At 35.8% G+C, this 23,425-nt stretch overlaps 1 protein-coding gene across 1 annotated transcript in view; it reads left to right on the top strand.

Annotated features, from left to right (window-relative positions):
* Nucleotides 1-23,425, top strand: part of XRCC4 (X-ray repair cross complementing 4) — a 197,022-nt gene that overhangs the window by 120,179 nt on the left and 53,418 nt on the right. The window contains exon 7 of the mRNA XM_008162002.3: nt 15,471-15,618. Within this exon, the coding sequence (XP_008160224.2) occupies nt 15,471-15,618 (148 nt within the window). The remainder of the gene's footprint in view (nt 1-15,470; nt 15,619-23,425) is intronic.

The following is a 23,425-nucleotide window of genomic DNA, read 5'->3' as shown; positions in this document are numbered from 1 at the left end:
TTATGAATATTATCTAAGATTTTTATTTTTTAAATCTGGTTACCATCTACTTAATTTATTTTATAACTCAGTAATGGGTCACTGCCTGCAGTTTGAAGAACTCTGGCCCCAGACATTATTTGATATCCCTACTGTTTCAGTGTTTTGCCTTATTGATGCTTATTTTCTTACCTTCACTAACTCTCTTCTATGAGATTGTAAATAGGTCTGATTCTCATTTATCTTAAAAAATAAAAAAAAACCCTCTATCTTGCTTGTTCTACTCATTTTAAAAATTATTATTGAATCTAACCTTAATTTTTCTCCAAATTTCTAATATGTATGTAATCAACACTTGCTACCTCAATCTTCCCATTACACTGGTCCTTTTTGCTACACTTACTCCCTTAGCAATCCATCCAAAATCAGTTTCCTTGATAATAGCAAGCACTTATATAACAGTTAATGTGCCAGACTAAGTGCTTTATAAATATTAACATATTTAACTCACAGCAAAATAGGCACTGTTACTGTCCACAGTGAGATATATAGCTTGCCCAGGGATACACAGCAGGGAAACTGATATTGAAACCTAGGTATCATATATGGCTCCCTCTTAAACTGATTTCTGTAAAAACAGATTGCTATTTGTATTTTTAACCAAGACACACACACCTACTTCTCTATCTCTACTGATATATTGTTTCCATTTAAAATCAAACATCATTTTTAAAGACTGAGCTGTAATAATGTAGTAGTAGTCTAAAAGTAGCAATGGTTGGTAAGTGTTCTGACTACATGCTTGTCTTACTTCAAGGGAAGAGAATGATGTTTTGATGGATGTGGTATTATTAAAATAGTTTCACAAATGTAAGGAGATTGGGTGAGTGCTCCAGCAAAAATGAAAATATAGGAATGTATTGGTTTCCTAAGGCCACCATAGCAACATGCCACAGCTGGGTGACTTAACAGATATTTATTTTTTCACATTTCTGGAGGCTGGAATTCTAAAATCAAGGTGTTGGCAGATTTAGTTTTCCTGAGGTCTTTCTCTTGACTTGCTGTTGTCTTCCTTCTTGCTGTGTCCTCACATGGCCTTTTCTCTGTGTGTGCCCATCCTGGTGTCTCTCTGTTTATAAGGATGACACTCATTAGACACTCATATAGCCTCATTTAATCTTAACTCCCTATTTAAAGATCCTATATCTAAACCCAGTCACATTCTGAGGAATACTGGATGTTAGGACTTTAACATGTGAATTTTAGGGGGACACAATTCAGTCCATAACAAGGAGTTTCGTAGATGAGAAAAGGCAATCTATTGCACATAGATACCTTGAAAAGGATTGCAGATTCATTTAATGAAAATGAGATTGAGCAAAGAGATATCAACAGATAGAGTATTGATCCTGAATACTGTTGTCAGCAGGATAAAGGAGGCAATAGATTAAGAAATTGGAAGCACATTTTAATGATGTAGAGAAAGGAAGGTCAAGACAGATATGTTGATCTAACCAGCCTTTCTAGATTCAAGCAGAAAATTGCTGTTCAGGGATTTGCAAAGTTTATATCCTTGCTATGTGCCTATCACTGACAAAGTCTAAATGGAGAGAGGAACAAACAATAGTGGGATGTGGCAGATGAGGGCAAACTCTTAGAGCATATCTTTTTGAGATAATGTGTAAAGTTAAAATGTTTTTGGATTTGAAGGTATTTAACTAATTTAAATACATTATTTTTTTTATTTTATTTATTGATTGGTTTTAGAAAGAGAGGAGAGAGGGAGGGAAGGAGAGAGAGAGAGAGAGAGAGAGAGAGAGAGAGAGAGAGAGAGAGAGAGAAGCATTGATTTGTAGTTCCACTTATTTATTCATTCATTGGTTGCTTCTTGTATGTTCCCTGACCAGGGATCAAACCCACAACCTTGGTGTATGGGGACAACACTCTAACCAACTAAGCTACCTGGCCAGGGCCAAGATATTATTTTTCATAATTCCACAATTTTACAATGGTGAATGTAGTAGGAAAATGAATATAACTCTTCACATCATGTATTTGAAGTATTAGTGGTTTCTTCCTTATTATAGACCACAATTTCCTATCTTACATGTTTAGTAATTTTTGTTATACTGTACATAATTTACTGGCAGATAAGCTCAGTCCTTTTTCTTGTTTTTCATGCTTAATTATGGTGGGTCGAGACATTTTAGGAGTGTCACCGAATACTCAGCATTTTCAACTTCGGACTGGTGGCATTTTACTCCACCAGTCAGAAGTTCTGCATCTCCATGTGTATGTTACATTGGGACTTTCTATTCGGCTCATTAGTAGCCGTTTTGTGCTGGGCCTTACATCCTGCTCTGTGCATGTACAGTTTATTATTCATCCAATAACTCAAAGTGACTCCTTTGGGGGGCTCAATTTTGTGTACTGTTTTCGGTATTCCACCCTGCAAATTCCAACTATTTCAATAGCACCAAACTCTAATTTCTGCCCCTTCAATGGAGTGCAGTCATTGTGCTCTGCTTGGGCTCCATCTACCTCCTTGTGCTGAGGTCCAGGAAGTGCCACCAGTCAGAAAGCCAGAGTGATCCTGGGCTCACCTCTTGTATCATCCTTATTTCAGGAAGCATAGTCCTGCACCAACTCTTGTTCAATGTTTGAAACCAATCATTTCTTCTTGAGAAATTGAAAACATCTTAAACATGAGGTTTGATAAAATTAAATTCAGCTTTATAGAGGTTGTTTTTTGCTGAGGCCAGTTTTATATATCCTTATTAATACTACCACTGTTTTGAAGAAATCAAACATGGCTATATATTAGCAACATAGTAAAGATAAATCACACCAGCTTGAAACATTAATGTAAACCACTTAATAAAAACCCCATCCTGAGAAGGAACAGCATGTTAAAATCACATGAGTTGAGAAAAGTGTTCTGAGATTGGTTCTGTTAACAGAAGTTTGTTTTCTTAGCTTTTTTTTTCTTTCTTTCTTAGCTTTTGATGTCCTCGGGTAACAAAGTCAACATTCTTCTGTAGTTAATGAAAATAGGTTTGGAAATAGCAACAGGTGTCATGGCTTAAATCATTAGGGCACCTTGTTTTCTTTATTATAATTACTGAAACAAGAGCTTTTGAAATTAATCTGTTTCTGTGTAGACTTGAAGAAGGGAGTCTAGGAAGTATCCTTATTGATTTTTGGATTTGTCATGTGTAGTGTAACAACTTAGAGTTAGTAGATTTTAAAATAATTTTTTAAATATAAACAAAAACAGATTATAGGAATATAATATTTATTGTCATCATAGAAATAACACATTAGTAAATAGAAAATAAATGAGAAGTTAAATTACTTTTTGAATAATTTTTTAAATATATTTTTCATTGATTTCAGAGAGGAAGGGAGATGAAGAGAGAGAGAAAAATATCAATGATGAGAGAGAATCATCTACTGGCTGCCTCCACATGCCCGCCACTGGGGATTGAGCCTGCAACCCTGGCATATGCCCTGACCAGGAATCGAACCGTGACCTCCTGGTTCATAAGTCCATGCTCAACCATTGAGCCAGGCCAGTTGGACTTGAATAATTTTATAACATGTTTCATGGGTGTAAAATGTACCAATTTATTTAATTTTCAATCTTAAAGTGTTCATTTGATGTCCGTATTTAAAAGGAATAATTTTTTCTGCCCGCCTGCCACCTGCCTTGCTGCACCCTCTTTGCCGCGCAGCCCCCCTGCCTGCCTGACGCGAGCCCCACCTGGCTGTGCAAGCCATGAGTCCCGGCCCACAAGAGGTGCTCCATGCACCTCCTGGTGACTGGTTGTTTGGTCGTCAACCACACGCCTTTTATGATATAGATAAAAAATCAAACAAAATTTGAAGCAGTGTAATATAAATAAAAGCCTACAGATGTTTGGAAATGAAATTTCCAAAGAAAAACTTTCTCATTTGGGCAAGACAATTAACACAGTAGTCACTTAAAAGTGCTTTAAACTGGTCTGAAAGTGCATTTCGTTTTTCTTACCAAATTTGAATAATATAATCCTTTTTGCAAAGCATAATAACTTAACCCTACCAGACCTGAGGCCCTGAACCTAACTGTCCCCTATACCTAGGCTCCTGAGCATTAAGGAGAAAAAAATCAACATGATATAGAAAAATGTTAGTTACATGCAAACAAGTGGTTAGAATAAAATGGAACTTGGAGACATTGTAGAAAATAGGTCTACCTTTCATCTAGCGCCAATATTCCACCTCAGAGTCTGAATCAACCAAAATATCAATCACCTGTTGGACTGTGATAAGCCTAGACCTACTTCACTTTCCTGTTGAAGTGCTTGGTTCATCAGCCGCTCGTTTCATTGTGAATTTTCAGAATTTTTTCATGTCAAACCACACAAAGTCAATTCAAACACATGGGGGCAGACATTTGCAATGGCTAACCATGAGGTTTGACCACAATTGGTTGGTTATTTTTAGTTTGTGACACATTTTTTTCACATACTAGGCAAAGTACCGAAAATTAGGTACAGCGGTATAGCGGCGGATTCGGAAATAACCGAAAAATTGGTATAGCGGTCTGGTAGGGTTAAATTATAGCATTAGGCATTTTTATAACAGGTGTAACTATTTGGCCTAACTTTTCTATACCTAATTTTATAAACTAAAATAAAAAAACTTTCACATAAGTATTACATGATTTACTCACAGTCATCAGACAGTGATAACAGAGTCAGATGTAGGATATTTCTGTAATACTAGAGGCCTGGTGCACGGATTTGTGCACTGGTGGGGGGCATGGCCTGCGGGATTGGCCCGATGTGGGAGCGCCACTCATCCTGGTCAGCGAGCAGCACTCCCACTGTGGGAGCGCACTGATCACCAGGGGGCAGCTCCTGTGTTGAGTGTCTGCCCCCTGGTGGTCAGTGTGCATCATAGCAACTGGTCGACCAGTTGTTCTGGTCATTCCGCCATTCGATTGCTGGGCTTTTATATATATAGATTAGTTCACTTAAACATTCTCTTAGTTTTTTTACCATTTGGCAAGGAATTTTTCTTAGGCCTTAGTGAAAGCTTTGCCTTCATGAAATTTGGTTTGAGAGCTAGTTGGGACAATGTGTCTAGCACTGCAGACCAGGAAATCTCCTTTCAGAAAATCATTCCACACTTTTCAGGGAAAGCCTCTGAAATTTAGCCTCATATTTAGCTCTTCATAGAACCACTACAAACTGGCTTAATTATATCATAAAGGCATTAACCTTATTGTAAAGAAGTATAAAGAAGTCAAATAGAGGACTTTTTCTTAATGTATCCAAGTTATCATTCTAAGTGAAATAAACTAGTCAGAGGAAAACAGGTACCATATAATTTCACTTATATGTGGAATCTAATGAACAAAATAAACTAACAAAGTTAGACAGACTGATGGCTGTCAGAGGGGAGGGGGTTGGGGACTGGGTATGAAAGGTGAAGGGATTAAGCAAAGAAAGTAAAGGAAAGACTCATGGACACAGAGAACAGTAATTGCCAGAAAGAAGGGGGGGGGGGGGGTTGGAAGAGGTAGAAGGGAAAGGGGGAATAAATGGTGATGGAAGGAGACTTGACTTGGGGTGGTAAACACACAATATAATATACAGATGATGTATTATAGAATCATATATCTGAAACCTGCATAATTTTATGAACCAATGTCACCCCAATAAGTCCAATAAAAAAAATAGTCCACACTTTTCTAAAAAGATTAAGCAAATGTTGGAAAAATAAAGTCGAAAGTCTGGCATGTCAAATAAACTGTCAAAGACTCTTTCTATTATTATTTTTCAAAGAGAGGATTTGTGCCCAAGATTAATGATTCTTATCTATCCAATTCATCATATAATTACACACCACTTCACTTTTGCCACTTCCATTCTTTTCTGATTTGATTTGCTAAACTAGTGACCTTGTCCTAGTTGTAATCAGTTAACCTAGAGTCACTGCAGATAAAACGCTTATAGTACATTATTTTAAAAAATAAACTGAGCTCTGGTGGGTTGGCTCAATTAGTTGTAGTGTTGTCCTCTACACCAAAAAGGTTGCGGGTTCAGTTTCTGGTCAGGGCACGTACCCAGGTTTTGGATGGATCCTGGTTGGGGAGCATACAGGAGGCAACCAGTCAATGTTTCTCTCTTACATTGATGGTTTTTTTTTCTCTCCCTTCATCTCTCTCTCTCTCTCTAAAAATCAATAAGAAACATATCCTCAGGTGAGGATTTAAATTAAATAAATAAATAAATAAATAAATAAATCCTTATATCATTTATTTAAAAAAGGTTTTATATTTTATTTATTTTTGTCCAGTGTTTAAATTTATACTAGTTCAATGAAATCCTAAGCTCTGTAAAAGGCTTAGGTTTTATTAAAAGTCTACCCAAATAAAAAAGAATGAAAGTTTCAGAAACCTTTAAATCTCTATGAAGAAAACACTAAAAAAAAAAAGTATTAAGTTGACAGAAGACCATACCTGTGATTCAGGTACAACAATAAAAGCTTTATGTTGGCTCCAAACATTTATGACATAGGTCAGAGGCAGAGGCCCTTTTATAAAGCTGGTGAAAGCTGGAAATTGTAGCTTTGTTTTCTGAAAATGTATTAACCATTAAAACTTCTTTTTAAGGTTTTTTATTTTTAACTACAAAATTATATAAATTGGAGGCTAATTTTTCTCTTTCATAAATTGCTTTTCCCTACTAATATTTTTCTTTTAATGTTAACTAGACTGGCAGCAGCAAGCATATCTAACCAATAGTGTAGTATTTTAAGAAGCTATTTATTATTAACTCTATTAGTATTTAAGAATTTATATCAGTCAATCAACTAACATTTATTACAGAAATAGTGTGTGCCAGAGATTGTGCTAGTCTGTTTTGTACTAACAGTGTATAGAGCACAGTCAGTTCCTGCCATCACAGAGCTTATAAATATTACAAATATTATTACAAGTGTGGTAAGTCTACTAAGGATGTTGTAAGAAATCAAGTTATAGTTAGTGTTTGATAATGGAAAAGAAAAACTGAAGCTTCACAGATTAATTTGGAAAAAATACTGAGAGATTAGAAAGCTTTGTGTACCTTAGAAATTCCAAATTAACTCCTTTATAACTGCTTGTGTAACTATGGCTTTCTTGCAAACAGTGTGTCCCTCTGCCCTATCCAGTTACAAACTTCTGGAATACATAGTGCTGGTATCTGCTGGATAGTGCTTGACATATAATATGCTCAATAAATATTTGTTGAATAAGTGAAGGAATGATAGAATCCTTAAGTTAACAGTTAATTTGGTATTATACTTTTTTAATTATAAAATCAGATTATTTTGCAAGTATAGAATAATACTTAATATATTCAACTTATTATTTTTTAATGCTGTATCTCTGGAGTCTATACTTTATCTTTAGTGGCCCACCTTGCGTCTGACATTGAGAGCATTGGATTTCCACAGATGCCCTCTTAGGTTACCCCAATGTCATGTTGTCATTAAGTCTGACTTCCCGCTGTGCTGGCTAAAAGAGGAGCCTGACTTTTGGAAAAGTGTACGTACATGGACACACACACACACACACACACACACACACACACACACGCTTTTAAGTGTGCAGTGTGATGTTAATTATTGGTTTATTTTGGTGATTGCTGATTAGTAGGTTAGACTATTGACCTTTTGTGTAAGATGGTCATCAGTTATTCAGATTAGATTGTGAAACTGGGTAGCAACTGATTACAGATTTGAAAAAGAGCTATTTGATGAATGGTGAGGCAAAACAAAGTTTGCTTGTTTGGAAAGATTAGAAATTTACTACCATAAGATAGGTCACTTTAAGATACTGCTCATTCAAGTATGGTGTTACCAACCTTATCTCAGCTTCTTTTTTGGTTTATCTTCATGCCTGTCAGTAAGACAGACTGCAGAGACACAGGATAGCCCAAGGCTTTGGTTGGCTCTTTTTCCCTGGTGTAAGAAAGAATATGCTTTATGAAGTTGCATACTTTGAGTAGTATTTTAAGGTTTGGATTTTTGTTTGTCCCTCATTATTTTATATCTTTTTAAATAAAACAAAATGACTTAAGTCTTTGTGAAGTGAATAAATGAATAAAATAGCAAAAACCATCATAGCGGATTGGCTACTCTATATTTATAACAGATGAAAGATCTATGAAAATTGGTTTATTTTTAATTTCTAAAGCCATGCATTTATCTTACTTTTTTATTATTATTTTACTTGTATATCTCTAAGAAGCTATAGAAGATAACCTAAAAGATTTTCAAATGCATCTAAGTGAATTTCAATTTAATTTTTTGTAAGGACATACATATATTGTTAATAATACTTTAATGCTGATGTCAAATATTTTTGATATTATGATTTATAAAACAGTTTATCTCATTTAATCATGTCAGAAATCATGGTTAACATATAATTATTTTGATATTTTCTTTCCTTTTTTTTAATTTATTGGGGTGACGCTGGGCAACAAAATTATACAGGTTTCAGGTGCACAATTCCACAACACATCATCTCTTTACTGTATTGTGTGTTCAACACCCCAAGTCAAGTCTCTTTCTATCACTATTTACCCCCCCCCCTTTACCCTCTTCCCATAATCACCACACTGTTGTCCACACATCTAAGTGTTTTTTCTCCTTTGCTCAATTCTTCCACCACCCAGCCCTCCCCTCAACTGTCAGCCTGCTCTCGGACTGTGACTCTATCTCTATTTTGTTTGTTAGTTCATTCAATTCATTAGAGTCCACGTGTAAGTGAAATCATATATTTTTCAGTGAGGAACTTAAAGAAATTCTGTAATACGCCAAAGGTAAGTGGCAGAATTAGAGACCCAGACCCAGTCCTGATTTTTTTTTTTTTCATGCACTTCATCTGGAGGTCCATAGGAATTAAGTTTTGATTTAAAAATATGACACACATTTGAAAATAAGAGTTCAAGTCTCCATATTCTCATGTATAACACCATTGGGTAATGCTAGGAATATATCAAAGTATAAAGCATGCCCTCTAGCTGTAGGGTGTTTATAATCTAATTGGAGAAACAGCAGGTATACATACAAAGAATAACTATACGAGATAGTACTTATAAAATGGGTAGTTCAACTATAAGCCACACAGAGAAAGGAGAGATTGCTGTGGGTTAGAACTACTCAAGAAGACTGAAATGACTGAACTGGGCAGTGCTGGAAGGGAACACACAGTTGAGCCTATAGAGGAGTAGAGGAGATTCAAGACAGAGGAAGTAAGGAACAAAAAGATGTGGAACCCTGGAGCCCTTGAAAGAATTTACATACTATGGTAGAAGATTTGTGGGAAGTATGGCTAGAGATAGGTGATGTCACATTGTAGAGGGATCTGAATGCAGGACTAGGATCTTAGGACTTTATTTTATAGGCCATGGGAAGCACTGAAAGTTTTTTGTTTGCATATGGCCTATTGCAAACAGCATACATTTATTTTTTTATGGACAAGGGACCTAAAGATCAGGGCCTCTTTTATTCAGTAATTTAACCAAAGAGCTAAGTAGCCATTGCCATGAATAACATGCCTCAGGACATTAACTTTTTGTTTTGTTCAGGGGCTGGAGAGAGGTGTGTGTGTTTGGGGTGGGGAGGTGGAATGAAGTGTGGCAATCTCTCTTAGAGTTTTATAGAATCGGTGTGTCAGGCTATATATCATATGAAGAAGGGAAAAATCCATAGATAGGAGATAATAAGGAGACCCTGATAAAACAAATTATAAACCTGAAAAATGTCTTAAAAAATACTGAGATTTAAGGGTTTAATGGTCAGAGACTTAAGTTTACCAGGTAGTTTAATTCATGGCAGTTATGCAGGTCACCAGCAGTTTAGCCGACAGCCGTTTCCTTTGGACAGAGTACCCGGGGAGCCAGCCCTCCGTCTATCTGCCTGAACGCCGGCTGCCAAGCTCCTGCAGTTCTCTGTCAGATGGGAAGAAGGGTGGCTTTCTGTGGAGCCACCTCTCACAATAGCAAAGCTTCTGTAAAGAGCCCCATTTTCTAGGTTCAGTGAACCTAATGAGAACTTGAAATCCATCCCATGGCTCCGCCAATGAGTGTTTCTGCTGTAGTTAGTTAATTGGCAATCGTTTTTTTCTTTTTTTCAAAAATTCCTGGAAATGGTGCAAGACACATTGTCATGACAGAGACTGATGAATACTAAAGACTGAGAATTCTGGAGGTGCAATCTCAGAAAAAGTTTCCCCGTCAATAGCAAATGTATATACTTCTGCCTGGATTTGAAAACTTCCAGTTTACGTAAGGTTGTGAAATAATAATAGACACTTTGACCTCTTATAGATGTGGATCAGATCCCTTCTGTTGTATATAAAACAGCTTTGCTTGTTTGGAAACTCAGAATCATTGTTGAAAGGATCCAATGTCAGAATAGACATAAAGCATCAGCATTGAGACCAAACATAAAGAGAGGACTAAACATTAGCACAGGTGGAAGATAGAGGTAGGATGGGTTCAAATTTGAAGACTGTTTGCAATGAGCAGTTTAATACTTAGGTACCAGGTATTGGAATAGTGCCTCTTTTTCCTGGTTTCTGGCATTGCAGGGGTGGAGAGGAAAATATAGGATGGAACATTTTCCCTTTTATGAAAGACGATATAAATGTTATGAAATCTTTATTTTAAATTGATATGTAAGTTAAGATAATATCTTACAGCTTGCTCTACATGTATATATATATATATATACAAGCGTTCCCGTTGCAGGAAAAATCCTGCAATAGGATTTCCTGCTGCACTCTACCCCACCTCCCCTCCGCCCTTGTCGCCCGTCCCGCCTTCTCCTCCAGCCCGCCTGCTTTTCTGTTCGCCCCCGGCCCCACCTCCGTTCCACCCTTGTCGCCCGCCCCGCCTTCTCCTCCAGCCCACCTGCTTTTCCGTTCGCCCGGCCCTGACTTCGCTCCTCCCTTCTCCTCCCCGCCCCTCCCGGCTTGCTTGCTTCTTCGAAGCTTTACTCCCTTCTGCAGCTCTTGGCTTCTTTCGACGCTGTCTTGATATGCAAATTAGCCGCCATCTTTGTTGGGGTAATTTGCATACTCGTCCTGATTGGCTGGTGGGCGTGGCTTGGCTGGTGGGTGTGGCTTAGGTGTAGCGAAGGTGCGGTCAATTTGCATATTTGTCTATTATTAGATTAGATAATAAACTGAAGGGAAAACCGTTTCCCATGGTGCAAACACAAACCAAAAAGGACATTTTCTGTTTCAGCAGTAATTGGCTTGTGTGCTAGCCCCTTTCGCAAATGACAGTGGCTATAAGACTCGAAAGGGAACCCTTGTCAGGAGAATGGGGGAAAAATGGTGCTAGTGAACTGACTTTAAACACTTGGTTACACACAACTTGTGATTGTTTGTGGCAGATAATGGTGGACACCAAGAAATGTGAAGGGTGGGACAATGAATTATCAGGTTGTTCTCCCACCATACAGACAATCTCCATCTAAATACTTACTAGCAAGTAAGCGCAAAATAATTCACCAACCTGCCCTAAAGTTTAAAGAAATCTTAGGTGTCCCAGTCACTCCCTCCTATAAAATGTTTATTCTCAAGGCAGGATAATGAATTATCAGGCAGTTTTCCCTGGCTTCAGGCAACTACAGTTGTCCAGAGTTCATAACTGGACACACAACCACTTTAAGATTTAGCACAGGGCATCATCTCTAAGAGTAAACAGACCTCACAGGGTGTTTATACCCTGTTCATGAAATGGTGGAGATGATCTCTGAAATATTTTAGCCAATTTGTATATCTAGAATGCCTTTAATTTCACTCATAAGCAATATTCATCATGCTTGTTTTCCTGCCCTGTGTTCACCCGGCGGTACACACATTTCTATCATTCAGTATACAGATTAGTAAATCAAGTGTTGATTGAGATACAGAGCACAGAGAGCCTCTAATAGCCTCTTTAAGAGTATGGGAATTGTTATCCAAACCCCAACAACTGTTTCTGGTCTGTGTATTTTTGAGTAGATGCTAGCCACACCATACACATTTAAATATTGTATTTTAAAGTAAATTGTAAATGTTACAACAAATAATATAACCATATCATGTATAACACATCCTTTTGGATGCCAATGTGTGAGCCATTGTTTAGAGTTTTTGAAATGAGTGGCAGAAGTTTTTTGTGACTTTTTTTTTTTAATTTACCATACATTTTAATTTAAACTTAATATTTTTTCCTCCTTGATGTCCAACATGCCATCAAATGCAGTCTTTCTCCACTTTTCAAGTCTATCTATAGTTGAAACTTCCTCTAACGCAGACAGTTTTGCTGGTTTTGTTCATAGACAAGCCTGTACTCTGTTAATTGCTTACTAGTATGTGACTGAGTAAACAATCCTAGGTGAGAGCGGAATGGGTAAGAAATCAGTAAACTGCAGTTTTCTTCCTTAGTAGTCACCTCCTAGCTTAATAAAAGTAGGGAAATCATTCAGTTTTAATGTGTTCAGAGGAATAACCTTTTTAAGTTTATCCTTCTTTACTCCAAAAATATTTTTCAGGGTTAATAAGAATAATGCGCAAGAAATATAGTGGAACTTATGTATCCTGATAACTTAAACAGCTTTGGAAAGTAATATATGCTTTGATGGGCACTCCATTAATATTTGATCAAAGACTAATTTACCCACTAGGGAGAAAAATTTTTAACTTGTCATGTGATAAATTATAAAAACAAAGGCTGTATGATTTGGGCAAGTTACTTAACTAACTTGGTTTCCTAATAAGTAAAGATAGTAAGTACTTCACAAAGTTAAATATTAATAAGATAACAGATATAAAACCTACAACAAAGTATCCAGCATTGTGTTTTCAAAAATGGTATCTATTTTAAGAAAAAAAATTTTAAAAAGAAGAGTTTCAAGAGATTGGTCAACTGTGTCCAAGTTATCTCAGGTCACTCAGAGAAGCGTGACTGCACAGTGAGAACTCAGAATACAGTGTTTTCTTCTTGAATGTGATAAACTTGTGCCTTAAAATCCACTCCTTCTGCAGAACTATATACTATAAATAATAAAACCACACAAAATCTATTGTTTTAGATTGTTGTTAGTTCTCTAGTTACAATCCTAATAAAAATATTAACTCCATTAATTATTTAGCAACATTTGCAACCAGCATCACAGTCAGCTAACCCCTTCCATCACACTTTCTCTTAAATGGAGATGAGAGTTATTGATGCATTTGATTCCAGTAGTTTCATCAAAATTAAGTATCTGACTCAAGATACAGGGAGAAAAGTCTCCACAGGTTGTTCAGTTGTAATTGCAGCTTTAGCATAGAGCTAAACTTATGAAAAGTGTAGTATTCTTAGCTCCACTAGGCCTGCCCCTATTTGTGCTAAAGCAATGGACTTGCACAAGATTTTTAGCCACTTGTCTTCAGTTTCTTAAACCTTTATACATTGCTAAGTCTTTCTCTAATTGTGATGAAAGCTTGCTCCCGGTCACTATAAACCATTAACATACTAGAAAAAAAGTATATGAACTGGCAGGACATCCAAAGTCCAAATTATATTGATATTATTTATTATTTACCAATAGCAAGAGCTCTTTTTTTATAGAAATATCCTACCTAATAAACGAGTAATATGCAAATTGACCCTAACTCCACTACACCCACAAGCGACGCCCAACAGCCAATCAGGAGCAAATATGCAAATAAACCCAACCAAGATGACTACAGCCACAGAGAGCAGGAGGGAAGCTTGGGTTTCCCCGGTAACAGAGGAAGCTAAGCTTTCCGCCTGCCCTTACTGGCCTAAGCCTCCATTCAAGGCTACAAAGTTTCAATTATAGAAGGTAAACAAATCCAAACAGAAATGGCGGCAGCTATGGAGCTGGAAAGAGCAGAAGGCAAGGGTTGTCCCCGGCAATGGAGGAAGCAAAGTTTCTGCAGCCCTGGCTGGCCTAGGCCTCCACTGCAGGCTACAAAGTTTCAATTATAGAAGATACATCAATCCCAAGAGAAATGGCTGCCGGCCACGGAGGGAGCATGAGGCTTGGCTCCGCTCCAGGCTACAAAGTTTCAATTGTAGAAGATACATAAATCCCAGATACCAGGGTCTTTGTTTGGGTCGCCAGGGGGCGTGGCTGGCCTGCAAACCACCACAGGCCCTTCACCCAGGCCACCCCACACCCCAAGGGAACCCCCACCCTGATCCGGGACAACTTTCAGGGCAAACCAGCTGGCCCCCACCCGTGCACCAGGCCTCTATCCTATCTAATACAAGAGTAATATGCAGATTGACCATCACTCCAACACACAATATGTCAAAGATCCTGCCCCCATGTGGACACAAGATGGCCACCACAAGATGGCCAGCAGGGGAGGGCAGTTTTGAGGGACCAGGCCTGCAAGGGACAGCAGTTGGAGGCGGTCAACCCTGCAGGGGAGGGCAGTTAGGGGTGACCAGGCCGGCAGAGGAGGAAAGTTGGGGGCAAACAGGCTGGCAGGGGAGCAGTTAGGCATCAATCAGGCTGGCATTGGAGTGGTTAGGGGATGATCAGGCTGGCAGGCAGGAGTGGTTAGGGGCAATCAGGAAGGCAGGAAGGCAAGCAGTTGGGAGCCAGCAGTCCTGGATTGTGAGAGAGATGTCCGACTGCCCGTCGGACATCCCTCTAGGGGTCCCAGATTGGAGAGGGTGCAGGCTGGGCTGAGGGACACCCCCCCTCCGTGCACGAATTTCGTGCACCTGGCCTCTAGTGTATTATAACAGAATATGCTGTGTATTAAATGAAAGAATTCTAAACTCCCCTAAGGTTCTTTGTAACTAAGTTGTTTATAAGAGAATAAAAGAATATGAATCCAGCATGTTTCTATTGTTGCTTCTGTTTCATGTGTATCAAACACTTTTAGAGGCAATTTAGTGGTTTGGCTACATTAGAGACATCTATTAGTATTTTTTTTTTTTTATTTTTTTTTTACATTTCTCTTGTGCTCAACTGCTCACAGTGGAAAAGTCTGTGTAACTATCTCTGGATCACTATTAGAAATTCCAATTCCTGCCAATAAGTGCTGTTTAAATATCAGTTTGATTTATATTATTCCTGTGGCATTATTTTTCCATCCAAATACCTTTTAGAGGTGCCTCTGAGGTGCTTCTATCTAGTCCCAGCACTGAGGGACCAAACTACCTATAATGTATTTGGAAAGATTGTTGCCCAAGATAGGCAAAGACCATTTTGCCCAAATTATTCCATGTATACAATATACTTTATGTTTTACATTGGTATTAAAGTATAACACACCATGTAACTGGTTCACTTCAAATCTGTATGGTTTGTTAAAAATAGTTTTGCTACACTTTGTGTCACTTTATCAGTGCTAAAGCAGCAAGTTGATACTTTACTCACAGATTATATGCAGAATTTTGTTGGATCACATTTTTTATGTCATTTTATTTTAGCTACTTTAAGAAGAGATGATTCCATTCTTTCAAGTCCTGATGTCACTGATATTGCACCAAGTAGAAAGAGAAGGCAGCGGATGGGAAAAAATCTCGGGACAGAACCTAAAATGGCTTCTCAGGAACATCAGCCCGAAGAAAAGGAAAAGTAAGTCATCTTATTCTTTGCAAAATAGTGATATGGCATTGAAAAATCTAATATCTAATCTAAAATTATATTTTAATTTCTGAATTTAAGGCTATTTTTAACGAACAAAAATTATGGTTTTGGAAATTGTAAAATGTTTAAATCCATATATTTTCCCTGGTATTCAGTTAATTCGTATTAATATTTAAGACAGAAGTGTCAAAAATATTAGCAAAAAGTTTTTCTTGTGGTTTTTATAGAGTAATTAGAAATGGCATATAAGATACTAAAAATATTAGAATCCAGTTTGCATTTAATAAAGTATTTCAATCTAATTTACTGCTTTAAAGAGACCCACACAGCATTCAAAGTAACCACTTGATTTGGTTATGCTTACAATTTTTTTTATGTGAAATGTCTTTCTAGTCACCTATTTATTTCTTTTAAATTAAGACACTTCTTTTATTTTTATAGTTCACTCTTTAGTTTTGACTACCCTCCCTTTAATCTGCATTCTAATTTAGTTGTAATGAATTAAGAAGTTGAATTAATAAACATTTCATTGCAGCAAAATAATCAGCATTTATAAGGAATTTTATCAGTTGAATGAAAAACAAAGGTGCAGCCTCTAGGAGGTCGCAGTTTGATTCCTGGTCAGGGCACAGGCCTGAGTGGCGGGCTTGGTCCCCAGTGTGGGGCATGCAGGTGGCAGCTGATCGGTATTGTCTCTCATCATTGAAGTTTCTCTCTCTCTCTCCCCTCTCCCTTCCTCTCTAAAATAAATGAAAATATATTTTTTTTAAAAAAAGGTGCAAGACTTATGTATGCCTGAAAATTTATTTCCTTTTCTTTAAACTTTTCATTAATTTGGCAAATAGTTATTGAACAATAGTTATATGACATGATATTACACACCAGTGGTTTTCAAAGTGTGGATGATGAGGACCTGGGGGCATTTCCAAGGCATTTGTGATGATCCACAAGGTGTCTCCTCTTTAGTTCTATACCTGTGTGAGGCCAGATTTTCTTCATGTATTTCAGTTGAAATAACATGTCCCTGTGATTGAATGCAGAAGCCAATGAGAATTCCATAGTTTTTAATCAGCCACCCATCGAACAGATTTGTAAAGGTGTTAAGACATTGAACACACAGGATTTTTTTTTTCTTTGGGAAATACAATGATTTTTTAATAAAGAATATATTGTGTTACCATATTCTGGATTTTTTAAAATGAATTAATAAAGATCCCAAATTTTTCTCAGTGTTAATTTTGGATATAAACAAAAATTCTTAGAGTCCTCAAAAACTTTTAAAAGTGTAAAGAAGTCCTGAGTGTAAAAAGTTTTAGAATTCTGTATAGGCCATAGGGTGCCAAATAAGCACAGGAAGTCCATGCCTTCAGGAGACTAACAGCCTGACCAAAAGGAGTTTTTTAGTTTCTTGCATAAAAATAAGAACTTTACCGTTAATAGTGGAATTATTTTGTTTGTCTGTTTATCATTGGGGTTTTATTCTCTCTACAATTGGCCTGATTTACTAATACTTGAAAATGCCATTTGTATACTATGGTGGGTCCCTTACGTCTTCAGACAATATATGTAAAAACCCAGTGTGCACTACTCTTACTGGTTGTTTATTATGTAAATTTATTAATTAGCTCCATAGAGTTCATAGGATGGTATTATCTCTTAAGTAATGAATCAAAAGTATTTCCAATTTGAAAACATTAGAGTAAGCAAACTAGTCCTATATGTTAATATGGAAAAAATAAAATTGTACTTTGAAATATTCAGAATGTACTTCATTCAGTCAAGTAGTAAGCAAATAAGTAATGAATATCAGTTATGTGCCAGGTATAATATTGGATGCTGATGGTTCAGGAGAGTAGGAAATAGACATAATCCTGTCCTCATGGAACTTTTAGTCTAATTGTTTTGACTGATAAAGATTTCAGGATCTTGAGAAAGAATGAAGTATATTGGTTTTATGTTGGAGAGCTGCATCTTAAGTCTTTCTGTTCGATGTGTGAACTAAATATAAGGTTTGAGGTTACTAACATTTTCTGAATACATATATTGCTTAAACAGGTTTTTTATATCCATGGTACAATGATGGAAGAAGTTTAGATGTGGATGAAAGACTAAATGTTTTATTTAGGCTTTTTGCTAAAGGCAATGTGTTTCTTTTCCAGGTTTAGATGATCATGTCGATACTTATTTTGTATACTTCACTTACAAAGTTGATATAAACCGTATTAGCTTTTTTAATTGCCTGCTAGTTATATCATTGTGTACCTTCAGGCTCAAGCACTGATGATGAACCTTTATCTTATGTTGTTAAATTTAAATACTACCTATTTCTACCTTCCTAAACACCTTTTCACTCTGATAAATTCTCATCAACAATATGTCTATCAGTTAGGTTAATGTGCTTTAGCTGTAGCCTCCCATTTGGCACCTAACTCTATTATACTTTGATCAATTTACCACTTTTCAAAACATAAACACAAATTAGCAAAAAAATCACATGTTTGTTAGTTATTAGCAATCAAAATTCATGAAGATTGCACAGAAAGTTTTGTGTTTATAGCTCATATTACCATGGCTTATTCACCAGTATATCCCATTTAATTTACCTGGAAAGCCAGACTTCATTACTTGTTTTTAATTGTAGGCATATACTGGGTGTGAAACATTTTTGTCAGACTCTCACAATGTTATTTCCTTTGTATCCTCTTCCCCTCAGCAGGGTGTGCATGCATTCTAAGACTCCCCACATGATTTTACAGTGACTAAGGATATGCACAGTAGATATTGCTGTTGGTTGAGAACAAAGAAAAAAAAATCTGACTATGGCTTTCCCTCATTCCTTTATTCATTCATTCATTTATCGTTCATTACAGAATGCTTGCATGCTGAGCACTTGGGGAACATTGATGAGCAAACTAGCACAGTCCCAGCTCTAATAAAGCTTAGTCCGTCTGAGTGAAGGCAAGCGTTAATTATATCATTACAAAGATATATTGAAACCTTTTGAAGGATTTTTGAATTTAGAGGAAACATAGGGGAGGGGATATGGCTTGAGGAATCCTCATTTGATCACTAATCTGAAGGATAAAGAGGAGTTTAGTCCAGTTTAGAAAGCCGAGAGGAAAGGCCTGTGAGTGTGCCCGTAGGTGAAATTTGTGAGTGATGGAAGTGAAGGGAGCAGGAAGGAAGGAAGTGAAATGAGGATGAGGGACTCTCAGAGGCCAGAACAAGGTGGTAGTGTGGCCTTGGTTAAAAAATCAGCCTTTGTTTGTATGTAGTGTTAATGTAAGAACCAAACCTGTGAAGAATTTTTGTGAGTTTATTTGAGCCAAACTGTTAACAATTGCAGGGAAGCAAAATCTCAATGGATTCAGATAATGCTCCAGAGAAGGGCAGTTTTGCACCTTGTTTTATACATTACAATCAAAAGAGAGGACGCAAGTGGGTTACATTAAATTCACTGGTGATAAATTAGGGAGGTGGGAGAAAGCAAAGTGGGGAAACCTCTGGGATTGAATGAAAAGTAAAATGATAGATACATACATCTTTTACATAGGTGGGTACAGGATAGTTAACAGCCAAAAATTAACATGATAAAACAATGAGAGGATTTAGGGTTTCAGCGCTGGTGCACTGGTGGGGTCTGGAAAAGGGGGAATTACCCTGACATTCCAAAGGAATGTTATCCTAGATACAAAAGACAATAGACAGATAAAGATTGACCTTTGTCAGGGAAGATACTGGCCTAGGACATGACTATCCACCATAAACTGCTTTTAGTTTAGTTTTAATTTCAGACCATTGTTTGTGGTTACTTTAGGTCTCTGAGTTTGCAAGGCCGACATGCAGGCCTTCCCTGAGCTAGGCATGTTAGCATGGGGCCCCTTTTCGTCCACAACATGATAGCATTTCCGTTTTTCACATCACAAAGGACTTTTCTCCTGTTTTTCCTACCTTTTGATGTAGTTATTTAAATCTTCTTAAAAGTTTTAAAAATATCAGATTGACTAGAAAACTCTAATACTTTGGTCATCTTCTTTGATATTATAATTAAAATTATCTGAGGCTATTGTACTTTCGTTTCTTTTTCTCTTTTTTACTCTGCTTTCAAACTGGTTCATGTTGTACAGTTTTGGATTCCCAATAATAAAAACTTTCATCCTTTGAAACACAGGAAACTAGAAAATTGAAAACATACTGAAACTTATGTTGAGTGCTCACAGGGATAATAGCTTAAATTGGCATGTGTTAGCAGTACTGAGGTGCAGAATTGTACTTCCATTTTACCTTTTTACTGGTAAATGTAAGTGCATTTTTCAGGAATATTTTTAGATCTTTGATGATTTCTTACTTCTAGTAAGACTCTGAAATCCTTAAATCTGGCATACATTGATAAATACTCATTAAAAAATTTAGTGTGACTAATTCACACAATATGATTATGCTTGAACAATAGTCATCCTGTTCTGTCAGCTAGCATCAACACTAAGAGTTATTATCCAACATAACCATATGCTGTACATTCCTTGCTATTTTCTATTTTGCATCACTTGAAATTGTGATTTGTAGAATTGTTTGGTATGACTTTTTAATTCCATTTGTTAAACAAAATGAACCAGCTGACAAATACTACAGAAATAGTGAAATTACTTTCATATTTACATAGTAAAATCCTAAGTATAAGCAAGAACATTGTAAAATTACTCTCTATAAATAGACAAGGGTGCAATATGTGTCTAAATGAAATAGCACAACATTCCGGCTCTATTAGGCACCAGCTTAAATTTTTAATGAAGTAATGCTTTATCATACAACATAATAATCAAGGAAGAATTTTACATTTAAATATTTTTTAAATTTAAGAGCTCTTAATTCTTCCAACATCCTAAAAAGAGTGAACACATTAAAAGCCTATTAATAGCATTCTGTTGATAGGACATAAGGTCAGTTGTAGCCTGTTAGACTAGTTGGATCACTTTAAAATTGATTAATTAATCCATTCATTATTTACTTATTTGGTTAAATTAAGTCAATGTCCCAGTCTCATTGAAATTAGCAACCAGTTAATAAAATTGACCACCTGACAAAATGCTCAGATAAAATGATTTAATTAATACTTTATTGCTTGTTACATCTTCAACTGTTTAGCTCATTTCAACCTGCTTGGAAATTCTGCTTTACCTTCTAGCTGTTTTGTTTCTCAGTTCTATAGGTTCTCTTCTTGGAAGGAAACTAGTTTTAAGAGATATTGAAATTAGCATCTGAACAAGGGTCTATAAATGAAAACTTTGTCTCAGAATCAGCGCTTCAGCCACCAGGAGGGGTGGCCGAAAATACAGCCAAACCCCAGTTGCAACCAAATAAGCATTATATTGTAAACTAAGACAGGGAGTCAAACAGGGATGTAACATATAGGATTAGTTAACAGAACTGCACTATAAAGTTCTTATTGCAGACATTCCTCCTTAAATGATCCTTAACTAGGAAAAGCATTAGTCTGGAGTAGAGATAGAACTGTACAGCTCTGTTAGTGCAGGGATTGGGTTAATAATACCTCCTGCCTACCTTTCAACATGAATCTGAGGGTTAGATGAGATCATGTGAATGAGAGCACTAGCGCAGTAGGACACTCTAGGAATATGATGTACTGTTATTTTTAAAGCACTGTTTTCCCTGGGGTTTCGGCTAAATCTTGGAAACCTATTCCTGGGAAGGAAATTGTGTATATGGAATTTTTAACCCTGGAGTGTTTTCTTTCCTCATAATTCTTATGGAAATGAGGATAGCCCTTACCATTTTATGTGCTAGATCAGCAAATCTTCTTTCCTTCTAGTTAGTAATCAATAAGATAAGTTTGGAGGAAAATAACACAATTGGAAAACCAGGTTTTAAAAGCAATTGATTAATTTGATATGTATGTGTTTGTAGTTTATCATATTTTATATTATTAATCATTGAAAATTTTATTTCCAACTCACTCAAGTATTTACTTGTTTTTTACAATTTAATCATTTGCATCTGCCAATTTAGAATATGGTGGTTGGCCATTCTATTCTTTCAAAAAGAACTCTTTCCATACTTACCCCTGATTCTTAAAAATTTCTAACAATTTATTGCTTTTTTTCTAGTTTAAACCTCAACATATTTGAAATGTGTGTGTGCTTAATCTACACGGAGAATATAATTTATCCCATTCAAATATCTAATTCTTGAAGATTTTTGGTAACTGAACTTTAAACTTCTTTAGTGTCAAATTAGGAACATAAAATGTATGTGCAATTGCTATATGTTTACTTTGGTCATCATGAGCAAACCTAATTTTTTACACAACTTTAATTTTATCATAATGTTTATCTTAGTTGCAAAAGTAAACACCATAGTGGTTTTAAAACGAGCTGGGTTTTTATTAGCTTCACTCTGTGTTTACCTAACTGTTCAGGCTGTGGCTCTCACTTTCCTTTCTGCATGTTTGATTAATGGCCCCTTGGACTTGTTCCAGAATATACTGATTATGGTCAGTGCACTTCAAAGATGATTTATTAATTGTGTTTGTGACTCAAATAATTAAGTAAAGATTGACCATATACATTACTATATTTTTGCCAATAAAATCAGTATTACACTTTCAGATAAAGTTTGCCTGAGTGGATATTTTTAACTATACAGAAAGGACAAATGTTAATATTGTTTAAAAGTATATTCAATATTAACTTTGGCTTTATGGCTTTTTTACACATGATTATCAAATGTATCAGAGGCTTGGTCTTATAAGTACGTATATTTTAAGTTCTATTTTAACATAATTTTAGAATACTATGTTATAAATGAAAATACATACATGTTTAAATAAAGTATTTTCATGATTACTCATCCTTGGAACACCCCTTATAATTTCCTCAGGCTATTCATGCATTTCGATTTCAAATTACTGACAGACTTGAACTTCTTTTTGATAAAATTTTAATAGAAATCTGTTATAATTTTTCTGCATTTTAGATAAAGGGAATTTGTCATATATTTCATATATATCATGCCCCCATCATTTAAAAGACTTCCTGACATAAAAATTTCTACAAATTTGGTTTATTGTTTCAGATATTTTAAGTACTTTACCAATGTAGAATAATGTGTAAATATTCATTATACCTGGTCAGAGGGGTTATTAATCAAAGGAAATGACTCCCTGCTTATAATTTATAGTTCCATATCAAAAGAAAAAAAGGTATATTTATTTTTTATTATTTGGTATGCTATATTCAAAATTTACATTTTAACAATGAAATTGTAGAACTTCATTCATCTACTATGATATACAACTAAATGTTAAATAGTTATTTAGTTTGTATTAAAACATCATGAAATGAAATAAAATATTTTATCACAATAGAAGTGACAGCTGTTTCATGTTCTAAGCTTGTATGAAAGTAAGCTTGTGATAAGGTATAAACTAGTTATGTCAAAATAAGAAGATATATAAACCTCACAAGTAACTGAGATGTTGGCAAATGGAGTAAAGAAATCAAATATGAGAATAAAAAACAAAAATGAACAAAAAATTTGAATAAAGAAATTAAAAAGGTAATTATTTGTAAGTTTTATTCAAGAATTTTTTTATTTTGATAAATCATTAATAAAGGATAAAAAACACAGACATGTTTTGTTTGAACATCATTATTCAAAAGTATTTTCAGTAAATTTTTAGGACACATACATTATTTAATTTAAAATCTTTTACAATAATTTTATTTCTAAACAGTTCCTAAAACTATAATTTTTGTAGATCAAATTTATGAGCATT

Source organism: Eptesicus fuscus, chromosome 4, assembly GCF_027574615.1.
Source record: "Eptesicus fuscus isolate TK198812 chromosome 4, DD_ASM_mEF_20220401, whole genome shotgun sequence".
In the NCBI taxonomy this organism is placed as follows: domain Eukaryota; kingdom Metazoa; phylum Chordata; class Mammalia; order Chiroptera; family Vespertilionidae; genus Eptesicus; species Eptesicus fuscus.
Note: the sequence above shows the minus strand (reverse complement) of the source record. Positions and strands in the feature narration are given on the sequence as shown.